This window comes from Chenopodium album, chromosome 7, assembly GCF_948465745.1.
Source record: "Chenopodium album chromosome 7, dcCheAlbu1.1, whole genome shotgun sequence".
Taxonomy (NCBI): domain Eukaryota; kingdom Viridiplantae; phylum Streptophyta; class Magnoliopsida; order Caryophyllales; family Amaranthaceae; genus Chenopodium; species Chenopodium album.
Genome location: NC_137840.1, coordinates 68652182 through 68673820, shown reverse-complemented (window position 1 = coordinate 68673820; position 21639 = coordinate 68652182). Strand labels below are relative to the sequence as shown.

The 21639-nt window shown below is 38.3% G+C and overlaps 1 protein-coding gene across 1 annotated transcript; it reads left to right on the top strand.

Moving 5' to 3' along the window:
• The first annotated feature begins 336 nt into the window (after nt 1–336).
• On the top strand, nt 337–3229 carry LOC145640576 (uncharacterized). The gene is made up of 4 exons (XM_081691828.1): nt 337–461; nt 762–990; nt 1081–2350; nt 2544–3229. Exons 1-4 carry the CDS (start codon nt 337–339, stop codon nt 3227–3229), a joined length of 2310 nt encoding a protein of 769 aa, XP_081547954.1.
• Nucleotides 3230–21639: the final 18410 nt, after the last annotated feature.

The following is a 21639-nucleotide window of genomic DNA, read 5'->3' as shown; positions in this document are numbered from 1 at the left end:
TAACTTTTAAAATTTTAACTTAGAAATGGATCGAAGTTGGATTTCTACCTCCAAGCCGGGTGACCCACAATATGAAGCTGGAATAAGGGAATTTATTAATTTTGCTATTAAAAATGCTGGGGATCGATCTAGGTTACCATGTCCTTGTTTCAAGTGTCATAACTTTTTGTATAGACCGACTGATGAAATTCTTAATCACTTGAGCAAGACGACCTTCGATAGAACATATACCATTTGGACTTGGCATGGGGAAAGTAAAGAAGGACCTCTACAAGTGATAACGAAAATAATGGTCATGGTGGTCTTAATTATAATGAGGGTGATAGGTTAGCAGACATGATGCGAGTAGCTCAAGATCAATTTGATGAAAACCCAGCAACATTTGAGAGGATGTTAAGTGATTCTGAAAAACCCTTGTACCCAGGTTGTAAGAAGTACAAAAGATTATCAGCAATATTGAGGTTATATAACCTAAAGGCAGGTCATGGTTTGACTGATAATAGTTTTACAGAAATACTTGATTTAATAAAAGACATGCTTCCGGATGATAACGTTCTTCCAAGACGCACATATGAGGCAAAAAAGATGTTGTGTTCAATGGGGATACCCTATGAGAAAATTCATGCTTGCCCTAATGATTGCGTTTTATATCGAAATGATCTTGATTCTTTAAAAAATTGTCAAGTGTGCAATGTTTCATGATACAAGGAGAAAGAAGGGGTTCCTGCTAAGGTTTTGTGGTATTTTCCAATAATTCCTAGATTTAAACGTCTTTTTTCTAATGCAAGCGATGCAGCAAAATTGACATGGCATTCTGAAGGACGAAAAAAAGATGGGAAGCTTATACACCCAGCTGACTCCCCTCAATGGAGGTTTATTGATGCAAAATTTCCTGAGTTTGATAAACAAAAGCGAAACCTTCGCCTTGCATTGTCTACTGATGGTATGAATCCATTTGGTAATCTAAGTAGCAGTTATAGTACATGGCCGGTAGTTTTGGTTACTTATAACCTGCCTCCTTCTTTGTGCATGAAAAGAAAGTACATGATGCTCTCACTGTTAATTTCTTGCCCAAAACAGCCCGGAAATGACATTGACGTCTCTTTAGCACCCCTTATTGATGATTTAAAGATGTTATGGGAGAAAGGTGTAGATGCATTTGATGCACATCATAATGAAGTTTTTAATTTGAGAGCTATGTTGTTTTGCACCATTCAAGATTATCCAGCTTATGGTAATCTTTCAGGATATACAGTGAAAGGAGAAACGACTTGTCCAGTATGTGAGGATGGTATGAAAGGGCAATGGTTATCAGCTTCAAATAAAACTGTTTACTTTGATCATCGTCCTTTTTTACCTATTAATCATGAATACCGCAAGCGAAAAAAAGCTTTTAATGGAAAACAAGAATTTAGAAGACGTCCTAAAGTCTTGAGTGGTGAAGAGGTGTTTGAAAAGGTTAAAGACATTCAGGTAACCTTTGGGAAGAAAAATAGATCAAAGCTTCCTAAACAAGGGTACAAGAAATGTTCAGAGTTTTGGCGTTTACCTTATTGGAAATTCCTTTTTGTTAGACACTGTTTGGATGTGATGCATATTGAAAAAAATGTGTGTGATAGCTTAATTAACACATTGTTGAATGTCAAAGGTAAGACAAAAGATGGTGCCAAAGCTCGTGATGACTTGAAGGAAATGGGAATTAGAAGTGAATTGCACGTTGTTGATGGAAGTAAAAGATATTTGCCTCCTGCAGCTTTTTCATTGTCACGAACAGAGAAAAAAGTCTTTTGTGAAAGTTTAGCTGGAGTTAAAGTTCCAGAGGGGTTTTCCTCAAATATTAGCAACCTTGTTTCAATGGAAAATTTGAAACTTGTGGGGCTAAAGTCTCATGATTGTCATATTTTGATACAACATTTGCTACCAGTAGCTATTCGCTCAATTTTACCTAAAAATGTTCGATATGCGATTATTAGGTTGTGTTCTTTCTTTAATGCGATGTATGATAAAGTAATTGACCCAAAAGACTTGGATCATTGGGAAACTGAAATTGCTGTCATTATTTGTCAATTAGAGATGTTCTTCCCTCCTTCTTTTTTTGACATTATGATTCATTTACCCATTCACTTGGTCAGAGAGATTAGATATTGTGGGCCGGTTCATTCGAGGAGTCAATGGCCTTTTGAAAGGAAAATGAAAACTTATAAGGGATATGTTAAGAACGCCTTTCACCCTGAAGGTTGTATTGCTGAACGATTATTTTATGAAGATGCTGCTGGACTAGGTAGTGAATATGTAGAAAATGCAAAGGTTATTGGGATTCCTGTATCTCGACACACTGGAAGAATGGAAGGTCTTAGGCCATAAACAGCGTGATTTGTCTTATGAAGAGTGGCAACGGGCTCACACATATATTCTTTTCAATGAGGACGAAGTTGCACCTTATGCTAAGAACCATATTGCCTTCTTGAAACAGAGAAACCGTAAGATGAATCACAAATCACTATTAAGTGAACATAATAGATCATTTAGCCCCTGACTAAAAGATCAAGTAATTAGTGAGCTTCAAGATCCATCAAATTCCATTTCTGAGCAAATTAAGAGTTTAGCTAGAGGACCCAATTTCAGGGTATCCTTTTATTCTGCATATGTGTATAATGGTTGCACGTTCTACACTGAGGAGCAAGATAAAATCAGTACTATGCAGAATAGCGGGGTAGTTGTTGAAGCGGAAGCTATGCACTTTGCGAGTGCTAAAGACAATAGTCCTACCTATGGTAAAATGTGGTATTATGGTATCATTGAACAAATCATTGAGATGCACTACAATGGCTTTACAATACCAATATTTATATGCAAATGGGTAAATAACAACAGTGGAGTTGAATATGAAGATATAGGGTTTACTTTGGTTAATTTTGATAAGCTTGGTTTTGAGGAAGATCCTTATATCTTAGTTAGCCAAGCAAAACAAGTTTTTTACATGACTGGTCCGGCTAATAAGAAAAGATCTGCTGTTATAAAACCAAGATCCAGGCATGAAATTAATGACGCCTACGATGATGACATTGAGTTGGAGGAAGGTTTTTCCACAAATGTGATTCAAGTTGATGATTTCATTGATGATCATGGGGAGGATTCATTAACATATGTGCGTGAGACCATAGTGAAGGCATGTGGGTTGATAGTGATGACGAGGGTTATCTCGAAAGCGTCGTCGAAAAAGAAATAAGGTGAAGTACATGATTTTACAAAGCTACACCCTTAAAATAATATATGTTTCTTTGCTCCCTTACAGTGTTATGTTTAATGAATTTTAGTAAAATCTCATTTAAGTCGTGACATGTATGTAATATTTATCTTTATTAATTTTAATCTTGTAACTCATTGACTCTTTGCATCTTCTAGGCTAATGGTAAGAAAGAAAAAGCAGGTACACCAACCTGAAGGTAATGAGGATGAAGATAATTCTGATGTTGAACGACTTAGCCGTGAAGATGAAAGGGGTCGTACGGTACTTGCTGCTGTTGGAAAGGCAATTCAAAACGAGACCAAGATCCCTTTAGAGTGGGACCCTATAACTAAGTTGCCATGCGGGGAACATAGACTAACCTTTTCTGGCTATATTGGTGTAATTGTTCGGGAATGAGTATGCATCACTTATGAAACATGGAAAAAAGTTCTAGGAGATCTCTTAGATGATTTGTATGACATAATAAAGGTAAGATCCACTTAGTACTTAGTAACAACTATGTACGTAATATTGTTTTTTATAATGTGTTACTAAGAGTATTCAAAATTAATTGTGCAGAAAGGTTTTGCAGTCTTAGAAGAGCGTAAGGAGTATATTTTACAGCAAGCAGATGACAGGTGGAGAGCTTTTAAAACCCGGTTGAGAAGATATTGGCTATACCATAAAAAACTGGAAGGTTAAGAGAAAAGCCACCAGATTGGAAATATCCTTGGATCACTAAAGATATTTGGGACAAATTTGTTACAATGAGTATTGATGATATGTTCAAGGTATGAATTTATTATGATATTTATACTACTTAGTTTAAGTTTAGCTTATATTTTAGATGGAGATAAATTTTGGTTAGCAATTATGATGATAAATTCTTGTTAGCAATTAGTGTTTTGTTATTAAGAAATAGTGGTGAAATTTTTTGGGAAGTATAAACATTTTTGGTATTCTGCTAGTCTACTATACTTGATAAGGGTTGTCTACTATACTTTATAGGGGTTTTGATACTTGAGGAGGAATGAGAACTGCCCTGAACCATAAAAACAAAAAATTCCATTCTGCTCGACCCCTTCTAACTCTTCTGCTGTTGTAACCGCTCGCAGCTCTGCTCCACCCCCTGTGATGGGCCTAGTCGTGGATGATAAACTACCATCAACCTCTATCCAGCTTAGGTTATCTGATGGGACTCTTATGGTCTTATCAATGTCAATTATCATCATACTTTAAGAGATATCCATGCCTTCATTGATGCATTAAGGCCAGCTAGAACAGGAGTTTATACGCTGCAGATGATGGGATTTCCTCCCAGGCAACTAATTGATTTTGAGCAGACTATAGAGCAGGCTGGTCTTGCTAACTTTGTTTTCATCCAGAAATTCTAGCCGAACTTTACTTGATACTGGATTTGTTGCCTTGGCTTCTTTGTCTGCTGCTACATTGGCTAAGAGGCCAAAAGTCTACTCGTTTAGCAAAAATTAACAATATATAAGATTTATAGTTCATGATTATTGCAATGTTATTATTGTTAAATTAAAGTAGATACAAGTTTGGATTAAAAGTGTGAAGATGTGAAAGTGGAATATGTCAAATTACATTTTTTTTAATAAATACTTCTAATTTTGGAATAATGTTATTCACAGGCGGTGGGCGAATGTAGTCGAGCAAGGTCAAAGCTTAAAAATTCAAGCTATCGTGGAGGCCCACTTGGTTACCAATACTATCGAGATGAGATAGTAAGTTTCGTTATAATTCTCCATGTATAAGTTAAAGTGATGCATACTTTTTCCAATAATGTATATTCATGTTAACTAATACTTGTATATATTTTCTTTTATTTCATGTAATTCTAGGCTAAAGAATTCTTGAAAAAAGGGATCCATATTGACCATGTGCCTCGACACGAGACTTGGTAGCGAGCTCATTCACATTTCAAAGATGGAAAATATACTTTTAAGAATCCAATTGATCAAGAGACAGCTGATGCAATTGTAAGAATTTTCGTAAGTAATATATTCATATTAATCTGTAAAGTTATTATACTTCCAACATGATATGATTTCTTATTATTACTAACAGAATGCATTAAAAGATCAAGCAGAAAGAGGAGAAATTGTTTTCGAGAACCGACGTGATGATATTTTAGCTCGAGCACTGAAAAAGGCGGAGCGTGGAGGTCATGTAAGGGGCGTTGGATCAGGTATAACAAAGAAGCAGTACTTTGGTTTTGCAAAACCAACACCACGTAGCCAATTGCACAATGAACTTAATTGTGTCAGGTCAGAGGTGGAAATGCTGAAAAACCAAAATAATGTCATAATGTCTTATTTGTTGTCGGGCCAAAACATAGAGGAGTTTAAGCAATTGATGGCCAGCGGTGTTAGTAGCCAGTCTAGTGTTCCCACTGGTCAAGGCAATGGCTCTGGCCAACCTAATAGTACTTATGCTTAGCAAGAAAATGTTACCCAAGTTACTAGTTCATCCGAATTTGGACCAGATACATGATTTTTTACCAAGCTTCTACATGGAGGTGTTAATCAAGGTGGCCAAAGTGCTATATTTTCTCAAGCAAATCCATACTCTCGGCCTCAAGAGTTTCAAGAAACGGAATACACTCGGCCTCATAATGAAGAACAAGAACATGAGCTTGAGCCTTACCAAGTTTCTTGGCCCGATACTACTAATGCTAACTCACCACAACATGGAAATTTTAGTGTTCCTTGGCCCGATACATATGACACTCAACCTATTAGCAACCTTCCTGAGGTATGAAAAATAGCATTAGCTACTATAAACATTTTATTTTATTTAAACTAGTAAGATATATTGATCTAACCCGTATGCATACTTGTATTTCCTTGAAATAAGTTACCAATTATTTGGCGATTTTTTAGAGGTAGTTAATTAATATACATACTAATTGATTAATTATTATGTAAATGACTTAGGGTATGCATGACTGTTGCTTAGCAATTGAAGATAACAAAGAAATCCATATTGTTGCAATTGGGCAAGTTTACATATCAGGGTCGACATTAGTGGTAAAGAATCACTTTTTTGATTTGGCCCCTGGTACTCTTCGAGTCTCTGTAATTGATGACCTGGTGCCAACAACATTGCTTCCATGTCCTACTGAGCTTTTCACCTTTGTCTGTCAAGCAAAGGATAGTTTTGTTCCCTGGCCGACTCATTTAATTTTCTCAAAGAAAAAGGTACACTTTTTTGTATATATGTATATTCCTTTTTGCATTAATAATTAAATCTTCTTCCTAAATCTGATACGTATAATAGTTTATCAGCCCCACTCTTTACAACCCTTCACAAAAGCAGAAAACATACTAAGCAGAATTAATACATTATCGTGCAAATTCAGGGTTTCCATAGGTGCCAAAATGCCACTAAAAAAAATAGTTTTTCAATTCTCATCTAAATTGTTTTTTCTTTAATTTTATTTCTAGTTTACATCTAATTTATTTATTTACTGTGGTGTACAAAATTCTCTAAGGTTAATAATCAACTTAAAGACAAGGAGAATACCCCTATATCGAGATTGCCATCCAAACAAGCTTCATCTAAAAATCCATATAACATTACTAATAAAGATCGTGCCATGGTAACCTCTGGTTTATTGGAAGCTTTTAAGAAAGAAGCTATAGGATTGAGACAGAGGAATGGGGCCATAATTTTGAACATCCCGTTCAATGTTTTCTACAACGAGATGGTAATTCGACTTGATTATGAAGATATATTTGATTGGTGTTTTCAAAGAGTGGTAGGGGCATCTCACATGTCGATTTTCATGAGGTATGTTGTAAGATAATTGACCTTGTTAGTTTTTCTCACATATTGATCTTCATGTGGTTCATACTTGGATAATTTATATTTCGACATTTGATATGCAAGGTACCTGAGCGAAGAGTGTCAAAAGGAGAGTATATCAGGGTTGTATGGTTTTTGCGATGTTAATTTAGTTTCTCCGCTGACCCCGACAGAAGAAGGAGTTCGAACTGACTATTTATGTAATGTTCTTGGGTGCAATGGTGGAAAAAACATTAATAAAATATTCTTTGCTCCATTCCATGATCAGTAAGTTATGTTATTTATATACATATATATATACATATATATATATATATATATATATATATATATATATATATATATATATATATATATATATATATATATATATATATATATATATATATATATATATATATATATATATCTTTGTACATCATTGGATATGCTAATGTATATTTTATGTAGTCGGCATTGGAGGTTAGCTGTCATAAGTCCATGGCGTGGAGCTGTATTCTGGCTTGATCCAGCCGGAGTCGAAAATGAAATTCCTGAATTTGCTCGACAGACCATTAATGCGTATGTGCATGTCATTATTTGATTAAAATACATTTTATAATTATAATCAATTGGCATTTAATTTTTTGTGAAAATTTTGTAGCAGAATGGTGAGCTTCAGTGTTATTCATCGAAAGGATATCAAGAAAATGAAAAAAAACCCATAAGTTTTGTGGCTTAAACCACAAGTATGTGATACACTTCTTTAAATTTTTTATTCATTATGATTTACATATTTGAAAAAATGATCTATATTGAATGATGAAACAGTGTCCACGTCAATATCAAGACACCAAAGATTGTGGATATTATGTATGCCGCTACATGCAAGAGATAATAACAAGGAGACAACAAGTAGTTCCAGAAAAGGTAACTTTAATTTTATAAAATACAATACTTTTACCCATTATACACAAACATAATTGAAGGGTTAAAGTTCTCTCTACATTAAAATGTAGTATGTCTCCCACCCTTTTTCGATATTTTTTCCCCACTTTTTATTCAATTTGTTTAGTGTAAGTGTGAATTTTGTTGTTTTGGTTTCCACATTGCTATAATTCTATAAAAATTCCAAATGTGTTGGTTGTTGAAGGATTGGAATTAATATTTCTATTAATTCATATTGTTGATTGTTGAAGCATGGTTTTGTTTGTAGGTATTGTTATTTGAACTTTCGGTTTTCTTTTGAATACGATCGAATGTGGCAGGAAGGTGTAGATGTTAGATGGTTGTTGCTATGAGACTTTGTTAATTGATTGTGGCATGATTTTAAAATCTGGTTGTTTTTGTTTTGTTGCATTGCTGTTCTTGATGTATAAACAATGGATCAAGACTCTTTGCATAATTGAATTGTAGCTTGTAGATCATGTGCATTTTTATAGTACTCTTGAGCCTTGTCCCCCCTACAGTTAAGCATACAAGATGAAACATTTTAGGTTTATAGCCCCTAATTGAACTATATATGTTATGCTATACTATGTTCAAGCAATCAAGCTGGAGAAAGCACACTTACACACATACAATGTTTAATTTTCAGATTGATGTGACAACGTAAATTATGTGTGCCATTATGCTTATTAATTGTTTGGGTTTGCTTGGATGTTTAATTTCTATACTACATCTCATCAACTTAACAAAAATTCACTTGTTGTTCTAATATATATAATTTCTGTTACAGTACTTTCCCCAAGCTCCCGCTACTTATCATCAAGAAATGATAGACGAGATACGAGACACTTTGGTTACATATGTTTTTAAGCAAAAAGAAGTCAGTGATGATGGTATGGCGGATGATCATGAATGATTATTGCACATTTTTAAACATCGTATATATTTTTTTGGGATACAAGGATTTTTTCTTATGGAGGCCAATGATTAGAGTTTACACTTCGGAGAATTTTAGATTTTGTTTTATTTTTATTTTTTTATTAGAAAATGGATAGTGATGCTTAGTGAATTATTGGATACATAATGTATAGTGTGTAATTAAATATATTTAGTGAAGTATTAAATTATTCAGCCCAATTTGATATTGTTGTGGTTATTTAATATTAATTACTACAGGTATACAGGTACATATATATAGTAGGTTGAAGCAATTTTATTTGTTATCAATTTGGATAGCTTCACCCCAACGAATGTATAGTACAGTATTAATACATAATACATATTTTAATAAAAAAATTATAAAAGAAAATTTAATTTGATGTATAAATATTATGGTTTCTCAGATTATTACGTAGATGAAAACAAAGAACCTAAGAAACCGGATTTTCAACATTGTTGGTTTCTTGTATAAATCTAAGAGACCACATTTTATTTATATACGGTGCCTTAACGACATCTAAGAAACCGAATATCTAAAATATATGGTTCCTTTCCCTCAATAATAATAATATTTCAAATCTAACTAAGAAACCAGTTATATGTGATAAATGGTTTCCTTGATTAATCTAAGAAACCAGACAACTTTTGTGATCTCTTAGGCTAAGAGACCTACTACCTAGGCACCATAACTTTTCTGGGTTCTTTGGCATGTTTTGTACGGTTTCTTATGCTATTTTTGTAGTAGTCATTGTCAATATACGAACATTACTGTGTTAAATACAAGTAGTTGTTGTAAAACATTTTACTCCTATATATATATATATATATATATATATATATATATATATATATATATATATATATATATATATATATATATATATATATATATATATATATATATATAAATTAAATGTCTAATTTAACATATATTCTTCTTGTTTAGACTGTTTTTTCTTCAATTTTTCTTATGTAAAAAAGAAAAGAAAAGAAAATGCCATTGCAAGAGACATTGCACAGAAATTGAAAGGGCAATTAAAGTTAAATTTATATTCAAGTTTCTAATTTTTTTTAGAGCAACATTTCAACTTAATATTCAATATTTGTCAAGGAGTACAATAACCGATAAAGTTAATTATAACACTATTTTGTATTATACCTTTATTGACTCCATAATTGATCTCAAACTAAAATCTACCAATAATTTTGTTTATTTTTCAATAGAAAAATTAGTATCAGGCTTTCAATATACAAAATATTTTGTTTCCTTATACCACTTAAATATATTTATTTTGTAACTTGATGACTTTTGTAATCATAGATGAATTAAATGTTGGAAAGATATTATGAGTTATTTGTTGTATTAGAGTAATTAAATCTACATAGTTACACTATAAAAATTACGACTAACATTTAATAATTACAATACACATAGTATAATTTAATGCTAAAAATAAAATACAAAATTTTGTTAGGAAATGAATATCTTATGCATGTATCGAACTTGCTTTTTATTGATAGATTAACGTTTGAATTTTAACAAAAATAATTATGCTTGAATATGTAAATAATAATTAGGAAAAATTGACAAGAATAATCCCAACTTTGCTCGATTCGCTCAAAATAATCCCAACTTTTGATTATTCTTAAATAATACGAACTTTAATGTGCATTTGCTTCTAATGGTCCCAACAAGTTGTATAACTTGTTATCACAAGTCACCTGACACGTTTCAGCTTGTGACTGGTTCAAAAAAATAAAAATAAAATAAATAAAATTTAAAACAAAATTACAGGATTTATTTTTGTAAAAAAGAACTTAATTATTAACAGAATAAAACCAGTACCACTGGTCCACCACCTTCCCCTCCCCCAACCAGCCATACCTCCCTTCTCGCCGCCACCGCTGTCGGCGACCGGCCATACCAACGATCAGCCTCCCCTGCCTCCAACGCCGGCTGAGACCCATCCCTGCCCTTTTCCCTTTACCCGACCTCCTTTCTCGCCGCGCGACCACCCAACCTAACTCAAACCCCTTAATACCCAATTACCCACCCCCTCCCTTCTCCATCACGAATAGCTCCCCTTCCTTAAGCTACGATGCTATGCTTGGATGCTGGTGCGAGAAATGCTAAGTTGGCGATGATGATAATTGGTGTTTGTGCGTGGATTAGATGGTGATTTAGAAGGTGATTGGTACGTTGGTAGGGAAGCTCTGGCAACAGCAATGGCCGTGGGCGTAGGGTAAGGGGGAAAGGGAGGGTTGGGCTGGCGCTGGAAATGGTGAATCTGGGTGTTGTCGTGGCCGGTCGCCGGGGCCGGGGGATGGCTGGGGTGGCTACTGGTTGTGGTGGAGGTGGTTTTTTTTTTTTTTTCCTAATTTTAAAATTAGTTAGTTTTTTTTAAAAAAAATTATTTTTAGAAAAATTTAGTTTTAAACTTGTTAGTTAAATGTTAATTAGTAATTAATTATATTGTCTTAAAAAAATTAAAATGAAAATTTATTTTTCGGCCAATCAGTTAATGACACGTGTAAATTAAATTTATATATAAAAAAATTATCTATTCAACAGGTTAAAGGTCACTTGGGATCATTGAAAGAAAATGCACATTAAAGTTCGGATTATTAAAAATAATTAAAAGTTGGGATTATTTTGGGCGAATCGAGCAAAGTTGGGATTATTCTTGTCAATTTTTCCTAATAATTATTAGAAATATTTATATAAATAAGATAAGCAAATGAGGAAATGACATTTGTTGTCAGTCTCATATTGAGGCGCTTGTCTTTTAGCATAGTATATAGATAAATGGATTTTAATAAAATATAAATACTGAGACGATTATAACAAGATCCCACTTGACTATGTTTTATCATAACTATGAATCACAAAAACTAGTCAAAGTGTAGTTAATGAATAGTGTAAGAGTCAAATGAAATCAACTAAAAAAAACGAAGGTAGTACTAAATAATAGACTAAGGGCATGTTCACATTTACTGAACTGGGCTGAACTGAACTGAACATATTGGAGCTAAACTGAATTGAACTAAACTGATTGGAGTTGAACTCAGCTGAAATGAATATTTTATAAGAGAGGGGAATTAGAAGCTGAACTGAATTGAACTGAACTGATTAGAGCTGAACTGAACTGAAATTAAATGTGAACAGGCCCTAAATAGACTATGAGAATTTTAATTAAAAAAAAAGGTCTCAAAAGCTTATTAGAAAAAATTTAACCAAATTGTACAAAAGACTGTATTAAAAAATTGAATCACAATTACTACAAGTATAATTTATTTAGTAAAGATATTGTCATAAGGGTGCATCTTTATAAGATACACACATATTTGGTCATTTTAGCTAGTTTGGCGCAATGGTGGTGCGCGAAAATTTCATGGGCCAGGATGCGATAGCCCATTATTTTAGACCTCTGGGCTCATGACTCAAAGTTGTAGGCTTGTAGTGTAGGATGAATTCAAATTTTATGTTAAGAAGAGAAATTCTTATGTTTCAAGTTTTCAACTACGGAGTACTTAGAATTGAAATAAAGACCCTCGTCAAAAAAAAAAAAAAAAAAAAAAAAAAAAAAGAATTGAAATAAAGACCGTATTCATATACTTGGTCAACTTGGAATTAAAGTTTAAGCCATGAAATAATGAATGTTTGAAAGTTGATTATTTGTGGGATTTTCTAACATGTGTTTATGAAACTAATATGAAAGATTTACTCTTTTTTTTTTTTTTGTAGGTAAAAAATTAATTTTATAACTATAATAACATATTATGAGAATATTTCAGTAATTAATTAAATTATTAAAAAAAATTCCATTCAGCCTGCCCTTATGTACTCCTATAATTTTTTCTAAAATTTCAACTGATAGTGAGAGAACGAAATCCGGGTAAATACCAATACCTATTACTGGTAAAAAGATAGCAGTCGAAACAAACAACTCTCGCGGCCACGAATAAAAAAAAAAGAGTTGGAAATGTGAAAGATCGATTCTTCGGGATCCTTCCTTTCTTCAAACGGAAGGAACAGAGATAGAATCCAAAGAAATCGAAGAACTTCTCCGGCTACAGGAGAACTAGGAACAGAGAGCTTTCCCCCACAAAAACCAACGAGTCACACACTAAGCATAGCAATTTTTTCAAAAGGTCAATCGAAAGAATTTTGAGTCCTTTTTTCTTTCGAGAAGGGGGCATTAGGGAAATCCTCTTGATTGCAGTTTTCTCCAGACCTCTGGGTTCACATGTAGCCGCAGTAGCATTCAAGTAATGACCTCGTAAACATCCCCCCGAGGGGGTTTTGGGGGGAAACGTTCCTTTCCTGCCTCCTTCGATAAGGAAGGTTTCTTTAAATTCAAGGTTTTGTTAAACAGTTTCTTTGAATTCCTTGAATTTAAAGCTAGAACCGGAAGCGAAGCGCTATGCCGGGGCGGGGGGACGAGAAAAGAAAGGGCTCCGAAGAGATAAATTTAGGTTCCCAATGCGGAAGTGCATACCATGATTCTTCTGTCTATCAATAACTGCGTGCATTGCACGGTGGCTTGACGGAGTGAAGCTGTCTGGAGAGAATCACTTAAAATCAAACATTCTTATGCCTCAACTGGATCAATTTACTTATTTCACCTTTTTTCCCATGGTCTTATCTTAGAAATCCTTAGAATCAGTTGTCATAAGATTTCTTATTCTCCATATCATAAGAAAAAGTTACAAAATTTTCTGGTTTACTTTTGGCCATGCTTCCTTTGCCCTACTCTTTTTCTTCGGACACGACAGCGTCGTTGTGGTAAAGGTCGTAATGCCAGAGGAATCATTACCGCAAGGCATAGAGGGGGAGGTCATAAGCGTCATTCGAATTGACAACATGTGAGTGGCCCATAAACTCACCAAACCGTACATACGACTTTCATCGAATACGGCTTTCCACAGAATTCGTAGAACAAAGGCGAACTGATCAACGAGAAAGAGGCCCTACTCACTACAAAGGAATACACTAAAAGATCGGAACTGCACTCATGCCTTTTCCGCATCAAGTTGACCGCTCCCCCCGCCCCCTACGTAGAGCAGCTGGAAGCGCTTAGCCTTTCACTGTAATTGGAGATGCTGGCTCGCACTTCCACCCCCAAGTTTAACTCAGACGTCGCTCGCCTCTCCCTCATCGGCATCTCCTTACGCTGATTCAATAGCAGCTGGTGAAAAGCAGCAAGCTCCGCAACAAAAGCGAAGCGAGCCGCGCTAGGAAAACACAGAGACAAAGGGCTGATCTTTGAATAGGAAAAAGAGTGGATCTGCAGGGTTTCCGAAATAGTGTAAAAAGAAGTGCTTCGAATCATTGCTATTTGACTCAGACCTGTTCTAATAAAGTCGAGGCATTTCGAATTGTTTGTTGACACGAGAAAAGTCAGGAAAAACCTCCGAGTCCGGGGGACTATTGCTGTAGAATCTATTAATAGCCCTATTAGTCTCAAAACCGAGCTATCTGCTAAAGGAAGAAGTTCACTGCGAACTCCAATTCAAGCTTAAACCAGTAGCATACACAGAAGCTCCCGCCGGGGAAGAAGGGAATCAGGCCAGTCTGCTTCCTCAAATGCAGTTTCAGGAATTCAGATTCATATTTAGGGATAGATATTACCTTAGCTCAGTGGTAGAGCGCGCCCCTGATAATTGCGTCGTTGTGTAGATTTCTTTCTTTTCGTCTATTAGCTATTAATACAACCAAACTTCTCCTCAGGAGGATAGATGGGGCGATTCAGGTGAGATCCAATGGAGATCCAACTTTCGATTCACTCGTGGGATCCGGGCGGTCCGGGGGGGACCACTACGGCTCCGCAGAAGCCACTCGCTTCACTAAGGGCAAGGAGCAAAAACCACTCAATTCTTTTCTTTGTGAAATTAAGGATCAGCTGCATACATCACTGCACTTCCACTTGACACCTGTTTCGCTCCTCTATCTTCCAAAAGGAAAAAAGATTTCAGCTAATTACTCCTATATTTTTTTATGTAAAAACGAAGAAACTAATTCTATTTTCATTTTCTTTCCTATTTACTATGTCTTTTTCATTCCGTCGAAAATCGATTTTACGGTATAGACGCTTATGACCTCCCCCTCTATGCCTTGCCAAACTTTACTTTTTTTTCTTTGATTCTTTCGGCAGGTACTGGGATTAAGTTTGTATCTTTATTAAGTCGTAGCTTCGCTCCTCCGCTGTGTCTGTGCTCCCCCCGTGGGTTGGGGGTCGCGTCCTTCGAAAATCCGAATTCGAGAAATGTGCACGCGGTAAAAAATTACGTCAATCCATTGAGGTATGGTATTCTACAAGTGAATATTTGCGACACTAGTTTCATTCCAACCCCAACAAAAAATACAATGCAGGTTCGAGTGGAAGAGAACAAAGGATGTCGAGTCAAGAGCATCTCGTGGGTATCGGGTAACCATGTATGTAAAGGTATAATCGGTAATTTGACAGCAAACGCAATAAAAAATCCAATATAGAATATTATTTCTAATGACATAGGATACGATTGATTAACTAATATTTCGAAATTTAATGTTGGTTCATTGGAACCATATAAACCAACACCCAGAACTCCCATTAATAGAAAAATGGAACCCCCTGCAGAGCCAATGAGAGCACTGAGTTGGTTGACGTTAGTAGCAGTTCTGAGGGCACCTAAGGATACACCAGTTCAGCCTACTGTCACTGAGGAAGGCAAGGACGACCCGTCCCGATGGGGGTTGCCTAGCCTGTCCTCCACCAACCCGAGGAACCGCCTTTTGGGCGGCTTACATGTCTCCTGCCACTAAAACTGGGAAGATGGCAAGGATGAAAGAAGGATCTCGAGAGAGATGGGGACCCGAAGAGAAAGAAAAGGTGACTATCAACTAAATGAAAGATCTGCCATTCTGTAGTCTTAGTAAGAGGGGGAAGGGTTAAGGATTTACCCGGTGTGAGATATCACATTGTTCGAGGGCGTTCCCTAACCGGAAGAAATTCTTCCAGCGAGACACCCTGTGGTTCCAGGGGCGGCTGCTCAGGAACTGAAGGAGTATTCAGTACTTATTACTCAAACAGATTAAAGCAACCGTATTATTTGCGGAAGAAGAGGTAGAATATGATATGCGTTCTTTGGTTGCTACTGTTGATGATTCCCTAGCAACAGATCCTGTTCTAGATTGCGCCCTTATAATGCAATCGCATTCTCTGGTCCAATTGCTGTTTTTGTTTCTGTATTCCTAATTTATCGTGCTGATTCACACGGGATTCCACGTGCCCCATGCTACTCGGGTCAGAGCGTAAGCTAGTGATGCTTTCGGCTACTGGACTTTCACCATCTAGGGTACCGCACTCCACTGATTCGCCTAGCAGCACGACGCTTGTATTGCTCTCCCACAACCCCGTTTTCACGGTTTAGGCTGCTCCCATTTCGCTCGCCGCTACTACGGGAATCGCTTTTGCTTTCTTTTCCTCTGGCTAAGGGGTGGACAATTAGCTAGAGCAGCGGGTGCTGTAGCGAAACTGATTGGGATTACCATATATAACATAAAATTTCTCCACCAATTCGTTCTAGTCGAGCCTCTCGATCTGTCATTATACCTCTAGAGGTAGAAAGAATTGCAATCCCCATTCCACCTAAAATTCTAGGAATTCGTTGATGCCGTACGTGGACGTTACCGCTCATACAGCTCATGATCAGCCATGAATTCTATTTGTTTGTGCTTTCAGCAAGTAGGCAAGGCGATTGGCTTTGCTGGGTATCTCACGCGCAGGCTGGTCGAAGTAGTTCTCCTCAACGCCTCCTAATTTCCAGGAAATAGTCACTTCAACAGTCTTCGATGGTTATACGGGTATCCAAAGTACGAACGAGATGGATGTTTGTTGGCCCAACCATTCTTGTTAGTCCTAACCCAGTAGCTACCGGGTTTGCGATGACTTTTTACTATCGTCCAACCGTTACACGCTTTCATGCGTGTGAAAGTAAGGTCTCCCCTTCTTCATCCGAAGTATCTCCCCGGAACGAGCCCTTCCTTTGATTGCTTGTTATATTCCTTATACCTACCATATTCCTTTGTCTTTGCACCTCAGCCCCGGCCGGATCGACCTATATGGATTATCACTTGTATCAGATCAATTCTTTTTTGAATTTCGATACGTGCAATTCCTTCGATACTCGAGGATGCTCTTCGATGGGATGAAAACTTCTTTGAATTTTGAAATGAAATATTGAAACAAAAGGGATCCGTTGTTCCTGGATCCATTTGGTTCTTTTGATTCTTGCTCGAGCCGGATGATGAAAAATTCTCATGTCCGGTTCTTTCGGGGGATGAATTGAATCTCTAAGAATGGAAATGGAGCATCTAACAACGCATCTTCACAGACCAAGAACTACGAGATCACCCCTTTCATTCATTCTGGGGTGACGGAAGGATCGTATCGAGGCCGTATCGATTGGTTGAAAGGACTAAAAGAAAACGTTGTTCTAGGGGGGATGATACCCGTTGGTACCGGATTCAAAGGATTAGGAAGCAGTGCGAGAGCATCTCGGTTCGAGTCCGAGTGGCGGCATGCCCACCCCAAGATGAGTGCTCTCCTATTCCTACTTCCCCAGAGCTCCTGATAGCACTACCAGACTTCGCCTTTTTGGCTACCCTTCTTCTATCAACAAACATGAAAGGTATTTCTCTCTTGAAGAGAAAAGAAAACTTGATGCTTTTCTTAAGGTTTAGCTATCGATACGTGAACTCTTTGTGCTTGCTTAGCAGATGTCCTTTACCTCTCTGCTTTGGACTCAGTCACTAGTTTGCAGTGAGAAAGACACTGAGCTAATGGAACACGGTTCCATTGTAGTTTTTTGAAAGGTGGCTCTGAGTAAGGAGCGGCTCAGCAGGGTTCAATGGTCACTTATTCGTTTTGCTATGCCTGAGTCGCAGCATCAAGGTCTGACCCAAATTGAGCAAAGGCGGCCACTTCGCGATATTGTGCCAATTCCAGTCATTGATATTTGATCTTAGGAATTTGTAATCAATCAGTCCATTCATTCGCTTTACGGAATTTGTAAATTTTGTGGTAATTGTGTGCATTTTCCCCAGAAATAAGATTGAAAGATCCAAACCTTCCTCCACGGAGCGGAAAGGAAGCGAAAAATTGCAAAAAAGGCACCGGTTTGGGTGGCAATTTTTCGCTACCGTATAATACCTACGACATAAGATTAATCCAATTTAATCTCTATCAAATTTGAATATCAGAATAGCGGGAACATATCTTGAGGACGCCCTAAAGCGCTCATGGTATCATTATGAATATACAAACCAAAACTGTGAAATCCAGAGACAAAACAAAGATGGGCTGTCAAGAACGTAGAGGAGGTAGGATGGGCAGTTGGTGCAAGAAGGTTCAGATGAAGTGAGTCAGAAGAAAAGGCATCGCCGCTACGGGTATTCTTTGTTAAGCTGTTTTTTGAGCAAGAATCGCAGCGTTACCTTACCTTCACCATGATAGATATAATGCAAATTGTCATAATGAATTTTTGTTTTAATTTCGATTTGAAATGGATTTGAAAAATAAAAATAAAATTTCATATAATTTCTAAATAATAAGTTCCAGTCCGCATTGAGGAGACAACCCAGGTGAAGCAGAAGCTGCAGCTCTAACCCTTGGTGAAACAAAAAAGCCGCCCCGCCCCAACAGGCGGGTTGGTTCCTCTGTTGTCAAGGGGGCGGCAGTCAACCGTCCACTCTCGAGATTCATATTGATCAATCGATCTCCGCATCCTTCCAGTTCGCTAAAGTTGCGTTTGTTTACTGCAGGACGTCTCTCGTTTCAAGACTGATTTACTGGAATCTTATTTCCTTTTTTTCTATTCCAACCTGCTCATGGCTAGATCGATCGGTTTCGGGTCAAATAGGAAGAACTAGATTTTTCGCGCCGATTAATCGGACCATTACCCCCCCAAAGCCCCCGGCGAAAGCACTCTGCTGGGCCGACACTGACACTGATTTTTGCAACTTTCTTTAGTTTAGTGATTGATATCAACTCAGAAATCTCCAAATTCTTCGAAACCTCCCCTCTCCGCTCTTTGCCACCCTCTGACCGCTACTTACCGTAAAAAAGCATCGGTAGGGGAGCGTTCCGTGTTAGGGAGAAACGCGCGCGCGAGCCGCGTTGGACGAAGCGGAAGCGTGAAAGCATCTAAGTAGTAAGCCCACCCCAAGATGAGTGCTCTCCTATTCCTACTTCCCCAGAGCTCCTACGGAATAAAGGGAAGCGTGTACGTTGTCACACTCCCTGCCTTCCAAAGGTGCCTAGAGGACGGGCCAGACGCAGCGGGGGGCTCGTCGGGAAGAGGATTGTACGATGAGAGAAGCAAGGAGGTCGCCGCCCGCCGCTTAGCCTGACGACGTCGTCTCCGATCCATCGCCTGCCGGCTCTGCTCTAACGCCCCTGGCTCTAACGAGTAAGCAAGTCCACTACCTTAAGAAGAATTGGCTAGGATTTCATTAGTTCATAAGAGTAAACACTCCATTTCGAGGCTGCCTAATAAGCAGGAACATTCACAACAACAGGTCATACTGTATTAGCTGTATGCTAGAAGAATAGGTTCATATGCGGGATTACCGCTGTTTGGAAGAATCACTTTTATCTCGCAACTAGTATAGGCCACTCGCACAAGCCTGGGCTGGGCCTACTTCCATCCCTAGAGGAGCCGTATGAGGCGGAAGCTCCACGTACGACCTTTTTACGTCCCCGTGTCCCCCCGTGTGGCGACATGGAGGCAAAAAAGGGGAGGGTCAAAACCTTCCACGCCCCATGCGGGACTTACAGGTTGTACTTTTCCAGTTAGTCCATAAGGATCGGATACCCGACGAGAGTCGGCCCGATCATCCAATTCGCTCCAACAGACAGGCGTGCTCTCCAAAGAGCAACTCTTCTCAAAATCTCAATTTCATCTGATTTAAGACGGGTTTTTCTTCTTTTTCCCCGCGGGAAGATATTGCCCACGGTAGCGATTCCGGCTTCATGCAGGCGAGTTGCAGCCTGCAATCCGAACTGAGGACGGGTTTTTGGGGTTAATTGTGTGCATTTTCATAATATTTTCTTCTTCATTACAAATTCCTAAGATCAAATATCAATGACTGGAATTTGTAATGAAGAAGAAAATGCACCTAAGATCAAATATTTCGACTCTTTCTTTTCTTCTCGGACGGTCTTCTAAACAGAAAAAACAAAACATAAAGCAACTAAACGTAGCTTAATCTGTTTGCTGCCAGAAAATTTAGCAGCAATATGAATTTCTTCAGACAGACTTTGGATGGGCCCAGAGGGATGTTGAAGGGGGCTGGTTGCTCCGTTATATGCATGCTAATGGGGCAAGTATGTTTCTCATTGTGGTTCACCTCTAGCTCTTCCAGAGTGGTATCTCACTGATGGCTCGGGCCCCCCCGGAAGGGGGCCTTCTTCGCCGCAAAGGCAGAAGGGAGCTTGACTGCAAGACCCACCCGTCGAGCAGGGACGAAAGTCGGCCGATGCTATTTGTAACAAGTAGTTTTGTTGGTTGGTTAATTGGTCACATTTTATTCATGAAATGGGTTGGATTGGTATTAGGCTGTATGAGGAAAAGGGCACCCCAAATGACAACCAGACCCCTGGAGGGGGGGCAACCGGAAAGCATGAGCACTGTTCCCTGCCCGCTTCAAAAGGATAGTGGTAAGAACGAGACTTTATGAATAATTAAGGGGCTCCTTTTATATTTTTCAAGAAAGATTACTTTTTGCTCCTTTCCCGAAATTACCCACGGAGTGAACGATCGGATGTAGCTGGACACGCGAATCGATAACGAGGGAAATGCCTCCGCTGCACCATCGACCGACCGGACCCCGGGGCACCTGCCGCAAGGAGAGGAGGCTCCTGGTCAACCCGCCGAGGTCGGGGAACCGGAAGCACCGGCTTCCCATACTGACCTTCCAGTTAGTTCCACGCTAATTCTTTTCTATTTCTATAATTCAACTTGACTTAACAACAGTCTTTTCATGTCGAAGACACGGGTTCGATTCATCCGCAGCCCAGCGAGATCCTATCTATCGGTCGTTAAGGACCTATTCTCAACCTCCAATACAAGACTGAGACTTACCCTACTTCGATCGACGGAAAGCGCAAAAGAACGTACTCTAGTCCAGTCCGAGGCTACTTTGTAGGGCGGCAGGATTCGAACCTATGGCCGGCCCACCCCTGACCTGCTGGGTTGGGTGGCCGGGAGCAGGCGAAATCTTCCGGAAATGGAGTTTCGGGCCCGTGCCGGGGCCTCCCGGAAATTTTCTTGTCTTTTCTGAATGATAAGGACAAAAAAAAAATTGGGTCAAAAGAAAATGCTATTTTGGAGTTTTATCAACAATTTGCAGCCAGAGGAAAAGAAAGCAAAAGCGATTCCCGTAGTAGCGGCGGGAGGGGAACAACAGCTGGAAACGGCTGCTAATACCCCGTAGGCTGAGAAGCGAAAGTAGCCGGCGACAGTGTAAAGCTATAAGGTGTGAGCAAAGCTCACACACACCGGCTGAGGCGAGAGAGCAACTTGTCTGGTCTTGCGGTGCACTCACTCCCGTTACAAGAACCGATACGTCTCCAGCTTGTGTTTCAATGACGGGTAAGGCGGTCAAGCTACCGGCACCTGTCTGGTCCGAAAGGGCTTAGGCCTTTCTTTAGCTCTTTCTTACTGACTCTTAA

What these genes read in the sequence shown, in the direction of transcription:
- LOC145640576 (XM_081691828.1), top strand. Translation starts at nt 337, where the DNA reads ATGATGCGAGTAGCTCAAGATCAATTTGATGAAAACCCAGCAACATTT. An exon ending in AGATTATCAGCAATATTGAG is followed by an intron (nt 462 to 761) that starts GTTATATAACCT and finishes AATAATTCCTAG; the next exon opens with ATTTAAACGTCTTTTTTCTA. An exon ending in ACACACTGGAAGAATGGAAG is followed by an intron (nt 2,351 to 2,543) that starts GTCTTAGGCCAT and finishes CCTGACTAAAAG; the next exon opens with ATCAAGTAATTAGTGAGCTT.